Source organism: Bidens hawaiensis, unplaced genomic scaffold (genome assembly GCF_021521415.1).
Source record: "Bidens hawaiensis isolate Kalapana, Puna unplaced genomic scaffold, B.hawaiensis_p1.1 tig00013943_1, whole genome shotgun sequence".
Taxonomy (NCBI): Eukaryota; Viridiplantae; Streptophyta; class Magnoliopsida; order Asterales; family Asteraceae; genus Bidens; species Bidens hawaiensis.
In genome coordinates, this window is record NW_027492193.1 from 44,828 (window position 1) to 54,171 (window position 9,344).

At 33.3% G+C, this 9,344-nt stretch overlaps 1 protein-coding gene across 1 annotated transcript; it reads left to right on the plus strand.

The window, feature by feature from the left end:
• The first annotated feature begins 424 nt into the window (after nt 1-424).
• LOC143545388 (shikimate O-hydroxycinnamoyltransferase-like) lies at nt 425-5,062 on the plus strand. Its single transcript, XM_077037300.1, has 2 exons — nt 425-851; nt 4,184-5,062. The coding sequence occupies exons 1-2, from the start codon at nt 444-446 to the stop codon at nt 5,060-5,062; spliced, it is 1,287 nt and encodes a 428-aa protein (XP_076893415.1). The 5' UTR covers nt 425-443.
• Nucleotides 5,063-9,344: the final 4,282 nt, after the last annotated feature.

The following is a 9,344-nucleotide window of genomic DNA, read 5'->3' on the forward strand; positions in this document are numbered from 1 at the left end:
TCAATACGTTACGCCCCGAACGCCCCTTATACCGCCCAGCGCAGTGTTCCCCCTCCTTCACCGCGCACACCATGTGGTCTAATAGAAATTATACAAAGTTAATAAATTAGGTCTTTTAGACTGCTTGTAAAAAAGCTGTGATTCATTAATTAAGAAATTATATATTAATCTGATTCTGTAATAGTGACTCATCAGCTCTAGCCCAGCTCTAGCCGATTGTTACACTCTCAAATCTGAGAGCGTTTTCAAATAAAAAACCTTTAACTAGTTGCTTACGTAAGTTAGGCATGTATTAGTTGCTGGATAATGACATAAGTAATTGACTTGTATACGATGTTATCCGTGCATTTTTTGATCACATGTCCTGGACCATATAAGCAATCAACTTTCTTATATGAAGGACGACTCTTCAATGTGACATTTAGTAACCAGTAAAGATCAAGATGAAGGTGACGGTAAAAGAATCCGTGATGGTGAGGCCAGCGGAAGAGACACCGAAGATAACGCTATGGAACTCTAGCCTCGATCTCACATCCCCATATTTTCACGCACCGGTGGTGTATTTTTATCGGCCCAATGGTGCTCCCAACTTCTTTGATACGAAAGTAATGAAGGACGCCTTGAGTAGGGCGTTGGTTGCATTTTACCCGATGGCAGGGCGATTTAAGCAAGGCGAAAATGGCCGGATTGAGATTGATTGTCAAGGACAAGGCGCATTGTTTTTGGAAGCCGAGTGTGACAGCGTGGTTGATGATTTCGGTGACTTTGCACCCAGATTTGAGTTCTTGAAACTCGTCCCGATGGTGGATTACTCTCTGGGAATTGAATCATATCCTCTGTTGGCCTGGCAGGTATAAAATGTCTCTAAGTTAGTTAAACGCTTTAAATTATCTGTCATTAATCGAATGATAGATAAATTTTGATAGAATACCGACTTAATCTGAAAAGACAAGTTGCAAATGTAATTTAAGACAGACCCATTGACCATGGTAACATTTATTGGTAGTTTGTCGCAAATGAGATTCCCGTTAAATTTCTGATAACCTTCTCTATCAATAATCTCTTAAAAACCGTCATTACATATGGCCTTAAATAAAAGATTATCGGTACTAGTCTCAATTAAGACATGATGCAAATATTAGCTAAAAAAAATGTATTACGAGGTTTTCCTTTTATCCATACTAGAAAATGGTATTTCTTTTTCTCTTTTTGCTCTTTGCTACAAACATGTTCGACACCTTTTTCCACAATTCAAAATTAGCAATAAGTTTCCAACCACTTTCACAAAACAAATAGTCAAATACCAAACCCTCCCCCCCCCCAAATAATAATAATAATAATAATAATAATAATAATAATAATAATAATAACGACGACTCCCATAAGTTTGTGACAAAATAGCCACATAATTTGACTTTGTCGTAATATCGTTGCAAATGTAAATACGTTTCCGACATTTTGTGGACAAATAATCTATTTATTTTATTTATTAACTAGTTTTTATCCCCCTTATTACAAGGTTGTTTTACGTTATTCATTTTTAATAGTTATATATTTTTTTGGAATTTAAGTTTGTTTATTGTAAAAAAGTTAATAATATACCTATGATTTGATGATAAATAAGTTTCACAAATAAATTAAATCTTATGACACTTTTTAAAAAGCTATTTGGGTTTGGTGAGACCAATGACCCGCTTATTTTTTTTACTATAAAATTGTTTTTTAATTATAAATAATATTTTTTTTAAATCGGATATTAAATTTTAGTATATCTCTATTTTATAGAATTTTCATACAAGATATTTGGTGTTTAATGAGATATAACCCGTTTAAGGGCTATATGTGTTTGGTGAGACCCTTACCCGTGAATTCAGGTTAAATGCATGAGAAATCTCTATTTAAAAATAAAGCAATCTGGTAGCTTAAAAGAATCTATAAAGTTTCGTTTATATATATTTAAGATAAAATTACTAACCCTCATGATAATTAATAAGAAACAAAATTTAGAAATAGATAACATACAGTTTTGTTAGCGCACATTGCCCATAACCAAACTCCATTCACTCATTTTATACTTGTTGCTACAACAAATATAAGACCATTGATAATGAATAGACTGGTTAGGCTAAAAGGCTTCAAGGGTTCCGGTTAGCCCTAACGCAGGTCGTGGTGTCCCTCTACGTTTGCAAAACGTAGAAGGAGGTTCACTAGTTTGTTGTTAGTTGCTATAGTTCACCGAAGATCAAGAACCGTGATGTTTGGAATCGGTTCTTGAATGATGTTCTTGGTGAAGCTATGAAGCTATTGAAGTAAGAAAGAAATAAGCTAAGAACATATTTCTCAAGGAAGAAGAGAATATCAGGGAGAAGGTGTTATCTCCAGATCTGATGTGTTCTTGTTTATGGCTAAGTTCTCATTATATAGAAGGAGAGACTGAGCCTTTTGTCCAGTGTACAAACTAATTGACCTCCAGTTCGCTTAGAGGGTTAATCTTTGTGGGCGGGAAGCTTTGGACCGTTGGTCCATGATTAAAATAATAATACTTTATCTGAGCATGTCCCTTGCTCAGAGGGAACAGTGATTTGATCAGTGAGTTGACATCGTACTGTAGCACGTGGGTACTGTTCACGTACTTGTTTACATAAATTTGGGCGGGAAACGAAGCCTTTAACCTTTTAACCCTTTTAGCGTTAATGTGTTTAAGCCATTTTATTATTTCCTTGGGCTACCCCGTCATCAACTATTGACTTCTTTTTACTCCACTTAAGAAACTTAAAAACTAATTTTCTATTAATAAAAACAAAAATTTTTAATACATCACGGGTTAAAAGGTATTGAGTTAAAATTGGCCTATATATTAGCCGTTATAAAAAAATCACTGAGACATTTTAGTTTAACGCATTTTGACCTCTTAGTTGGAAAGACTAGAAAAATAAACTTTACCCCTTTTAGATTGCACTCAAACCACATTAAACCAATCTTATACCCTAATTTGGCATTTTAGTACATCTTCACGTAAAGCACCGTTTCAACAATCTTTGTCATAAATTCTGGTTTTAATCCGTTTAAATTCATTTCAATTCGATTTAGTTTCAAACCAAATACCGAACACGCCAATGCCTAAATTTTCTTATATCGTCTATTTTTTAATTGCTTAAAGTTTTCTTAGTGCCGTTGTATTATGTTTACAAATGAATATATATATATATATATATATATATATATATATATATATAGGATCAGGATCATGAGAGAACCTTTTTGAAATTGAGAACTATGAGAACCATTTTGGACCACAAAAAACCCAAAAATCATAAAATCATAAAATAAAAAAAACACAAAAATCAAAAAAGTATAAAAACCAAAATTCTTATTTTATCATCTTGGTTTCAAAAAAAAACTCGGTTTAGCTAAATTATATACACATATGTATAATATATACATATATGTATATTTACATGTTTTTTGTACACATGTGTATAATTTAAGATAAATGATACGGTACATATGTGAATATTACGTAACTAAAGATTATATAAAATTATACATATGTGTATAATACGACGTTTTTTTTATTTTTTTATTGAAACCGGAATGAAATATAAAAATTTTGGTTTTTTTACTTTTTTAAAATTTTTATTATTTTTTGTTTTATGATTTTTTTTAAATATTTTTTAAAGGTGTTTTTAGTGGTCCAAAATGGTTCTCAAAGTTCTCAATTTGCAAAGGGTTCTCTTAGGATCCTTACCCTATATATATATATATATATATATATATATATATATATATGTATATATATATAACGACATAAACGTTTTTAGTTTCATTTTTATAATTACGACTGCATGCCTCTTTTTAAGATTTAATTAGGCTTTTTACTTTATAAATGTTTTTTTTCTCAATTTTCAAAATATATATAGCTAAAGAATATCTTCTAAGTATCATGTAGTCATGTAGAGATGTATATTTGATATAAAACATTAATCAAACATTAAACATTCATCAAACCCATAAAATACCAATGTAAATAATAAAACTTTAATGCCAATACAGTAATTACGACAAAAAAGCATTTAATTAGTGTAAAAATCTAATGCAATTTTTTAACACCTCCAAGCAAAAACCTTTTGTTTATTTTTATTTTTTTTCCTTTAGCTGACCAATAACTCGTTAATTTAAGCAGGTAACTTACTTCAAATGTGGTGGAGTTTCGCTAGGAGTTGCGTGTCACCATTATGTTGCGGATGGGCCATCCGCGATGCACTTCATAAACACATGGTCGGATGTGGCTAATGGTCTCGCAATTACTCTCCCACCCTTTCTAGACCGGACCCTCCTTTGTGCACAAGACCCACCACAACCTGTTTTTGAGCATGTTGAGTACCACCCAGATCCAAAACTGAGCTCACCACTCCATGTTAAACCAGACGAAGCCAAAACCGTCTGCTCAATTTTCAAGTTAACACGAAACCAACTCAATGTGCTCAAAGAAAAATCAAAGGAAGTTGACGGTAACACAACCAGCTACAGCTCTTTTGAAACTCTCTCAGGCCATATTTGGAAATGCGTGTGTGAAGCCCGTGAGCTGCCTTATGATGTGGAGACCAAGCTACACATTCCTACTGATGGGCGAGCCCGCTTACAACCACCACTTCCACAAGGCTATTTTGGGAATGTTATATTTACAACTGCTGCTATAGCCCTTGCAGGCGACATTCAGTCGAAACCTTTGTGGTATGTTGCAAGTAAAATCCATGATGCATTAGTGATGATGAATAACGATTATCTAAAATCAGCACTTGATTATCTGGAACAAAACCTTGATCAAAAGCCTGAGGTTTCCTATAAGCGCACGAATCTTCGAATTGTAAGTTGGGCTAGGCTACCGATTCACGATGCTGACTTTGGATGGGGGCGACCGATCTTCATGGGGCCTGCTTGGATGGCATCAGGTTTCTGCTTTGTGTTGCCCAGCCTAATAAACGATGGGAGCTTATCGATCGTCATTGGACTTGAAGATGAACAAATGAAGCTTTTCAGCAAATTGTGTTGCGCAATTTGAAGCTTATTCGTTAGATTCCTTGTTAATTTTTTATTGCAACAATAAATTATCTTCTATTCTTCTTATCGGTATGATGTATGTATGTATCTATGTATGTATCTATGCATTAAATTTGATTGTTCTTTAAGAACAAAACTTAACTTGGGTTGTTATTTAAGAATAATACTTATCGGAATCCACGATCAAGCCTCGAACCGAACATCAAACCATTAACCTTTGGCTCTAAATACCATTTGTAACTTTCGGTCCCTCGCACCACCAATATTGTTCGCTTTGCCCACTAACAGATCACGGATTTGTTTTTGCTTGCCCAGGTGGAGTCTTCCAGGAGGTCACCCATCCTGGTACTACTTTCACCTGAGCACGCTTAACTGTGGAGCTATCCTATCTTCCACTACCGTTAAGCCCAAAACGCGTTGATGATTTAAGAGGTGTGACATTAACCAATGATCCCTCATGTCCACGGCCGATGTGGGATCTGACCAGGGTGTAACACTAGGCTTGAAATTCTGTTTGTGAATCTTGGATGCTTATCGGCAATGGAAAGTGTGATGGTATCGGGATCTAAAGATACGACGCTTTAGACAACCTAGTGGATCCCTGATCATTCTAAGAGTGTGACCTAAAAGAAAACCCTAAGGGAAGTATGACGCATACCGGTTGGTCGGATTGCATCTAAGTCTCTCAAACAATCCTAAAGTACTCTAATGAAAAGATCACCTCTCGGTATCACTAATCACAATACATCCGGGAGTGTAAGGGACAAAAGAAGTAACCTAAAGATGCTAAAAAAAGACTTCAAATAGCAAAAATCAAAAGACAATAAGGGGAAAGTCACTCTTGTGCAATCTATACCCAAACTACCTAATGATCATGACAACCCCAACTATTTACTACCTATTAGGCTCTAGATAGGTAGAACCGGTGGCGGAGCCACATTATCTCCATCGGGTTCGGCCGAACCCGGTATATTTCGTTTTTATATGTAGCCTATAGTGTCGAATTAACGAGCGAACCCCTTCTTTTTCGGCGAGCAAACCCGACGTCATTTTAAAATTATATATACGAACCCATATGTTGTGAAAAATTTAGTTATGTTTTTTTAGTAATGAATATTCTTTTTGTAAAATACAGAAAGCTTTTAAAAAATATTAAATTTATAACAAACATCATATATGGACCAATAATAATCTATATATAGACTATTAAAAAGCCCAAAAATAACTAATATAATGGGTCAATTAGGCCAACCTAGTTAACATTTTTTAACATAATACCTAACCAAATAAATAAACAAAGGCATCGCTATCGCCTCAGCAACCAATCAGCTTCTTTCTGTGGACCAGGCAACCCCTCTGTCAGTACGCCACAAGGTTTCAACGATAGCCAACAACCAATATCTGTTGGTCTATCGTTTGTGAAATGTTTTTTTTTTATTTTAATGTAGCATGTGAAGATGAATTTGCGTAATTATTTGGGTGACGATTATATGAATGATGTCTATATTTGTTATATTAAATATGAGGTCCTTTTTAAAGTCGCGATTGAAGGTATCGTTTTCAAAACATAATATCTTTTTATTTAACATGCCATTGCATTTTGTTGAATGTTAATGATATATATTTGTTATGATAGTGTTATTGCGTTTTATTTATCTGAAAACTTGATGCAAGAAAAAAATATCAAGCACTAAATAATCCTAAACCCATAAAAAATTATTGGCTCCGCCACTGGGTAGAACACTAAATTTCTCTAAACTCTCAAACAATAGTTCCTATGGATTATCTCTCTGTAACATCCTACTTTTGATAATAATAAATGAAAATGTTTCGTTTTTATAAATAGTGTGTTATTATTCAATTAAGTTAGATAAAAATAATAGAGTATGAGCTTGGTCAATAAAAGATGGAATAAAGGATGGTGATGGGTCTTAGGTCCATGGGCTTAAGAGCATATAAACTCTCTTAAACCTCCCTAAAACCCTAAAACCCTCATTTCCATCTTCTAGCCTCCACACACACACAAAAACAACACAAACACCTCTAATCCCTTACGGATCAGATCTGAATCCTAACCAAGAAGGGTTTGTGTTAGATTTTTGTCATATAAGCAAGAAACAAGTCTAGGTTCCGTGTTGAGCCAAACCCGAAGCTAGAAGTGAACCAAAAAGATACGTTTTAGATTAAAGGTATGTTTTTTTAGGTCGGTTTGCCCTAGGATTTGATACTAAGGCAAATCGGGCCTTATTATGCAAGAAAAATGTAAACTTGAACGTAAATGAGATATTAGAAGGAAACGGCCAATACGGATGACGTTTGGACCAAGTTAAAGTATAAAAAAAGAACTTGTTATGGCTCATGATCCGTTTTATCGTTTAAACGAGCAAAACGAGTCGAAAGGAAGGATGGAAAGTAATGAGAATGGAAACCATATACGAATCGAGTCCTTAAGAAACTTGATTCAAAATAAGAGTAATCGAATCAAATAGAAAAGTATTCAAACAGGAAAGTATTCGAATCGAATAGAAAAATATTCGAACAGAAAAGTAATCGAATCGAATGGTCATTCAAAGGATGATGAGTTCATAACAAAAATAATAAAATCCAACCGAATAATAATGATGCTTAGTTGAGTAAATGTGAACCCAAACGCCTTGACTTAAATAAACTTGTGATTCCTTCCTTTCCTTTGTTTGCCTCTAGTGATGAACAGAACCTTTGATTAACCACCCCCCCTTTTTTATCGGCATTCAGCACGAAATCTTGCGTCTAAAATCACACTCAAAAAACATATCTCGTCTAATAGATTAGAGCATTCCCATCCTATCCCAATCCATTCTCTATAATTACACTAAAAAACACTATATTTCTCTCTCTTGTTTAATTAAATAATGTTTTTTATACATTTATCATTACAGTTTTATCTGTGCTTTACTCACAACCAATTCAACAAATATTAGAAAATAAATAGGGACAAACAAAGTTTCCCAAATTTACAAAAACACTATATTTCTCTCCACACCCTATAATTTACACTCAAACCACTCATAACCTCACCCTATAATTTGCAAACTCCCATCACATAAATTTAAGGGATAGGATGAGAATGCTCTTAAAGACATTATAAAAGCATTCCCAATCCATTCTCTAAATTATGTGAGGGGGTTCTTCTTTTTTAAAAATAGTTAAAAGTGTTTGTGAGATGAGGTGAGAGAGAATGTTATTGTTTATGGTTAAATTGGAGAAACACATTGTTCGTCTCTATAATTTTTTAATGTTTTTTTACAGTAGTTGTGAGTAAATGAGAGAAAAAATGTAACGATAAAGGTATAAAAAAGTACTCCATCCGTCCCATTAAAAGTGTCCACATTTCTTTTTTTGTTTGTCTCATTACAAATGTGCATTTTCAAATTTTATTAACCAATTTTCAAGTTTACCCTTAAACACATACAACTAACATTAATAAACAATATTGTAGGGCCCAATTTTCAAAGACATTATTGTCATTTGGTGAGCAAGAAAATAATCATTCAATCTGCTTTGAACTTTGGGTTTTTCAAACCATGACACGTTTAATGGGACGGAGGGAGTATTATTTAATTGAAAATGTGAGAAAAAAATTGTGTTTTTAATGTAATTATAGAGATGGAGATGGAGAATGGATCGGGAATGCTCTAAGCTCGCCATCCATCTCATTTCTATAATTACACTATAAAACACTATATTTCTGTCTTCTGTTCAGTTATAATAATATTCTTTTATACATTTATCATTACAGTATTTATTTTCCTCTACTCACAACCAATTCAAAAAATATTTAAAATAAATAGGACAAACAAAGTTTCCCCAAATTTATAAAAAATCACTACATTTTCTCTGTTTACCATATAATTTGCATTCACAATTACTAAACCTTCACCCTATAATTTACAAACTCCACTCACATAAATTTAAAAAACGGGTTAAAAATGCTCCATTTATTATAATATGTCAATTGCTAACCGACTCTACTTCGTAGGTCTGAGTTGGAAAATTTATTATATCACCAAAATCAGATAAATTTAAGTCTTTTTTTTCTTTTAGTTCGTAACTTCGTATTGCGTGTTCAATTTTTCATTGATTGTTTTTATTTAAATTAGGAACCCTCACGTGAGATTTTATTTTTTCTTTTCTTTTTTCTTATCTATACTAGTTTTTGAACCCGTGTATTACACGAGATTTGTCAAGTGATAAATAAATAAGGTCGTTATATCAATTGTGATTATCAAAATACTTATAAATTA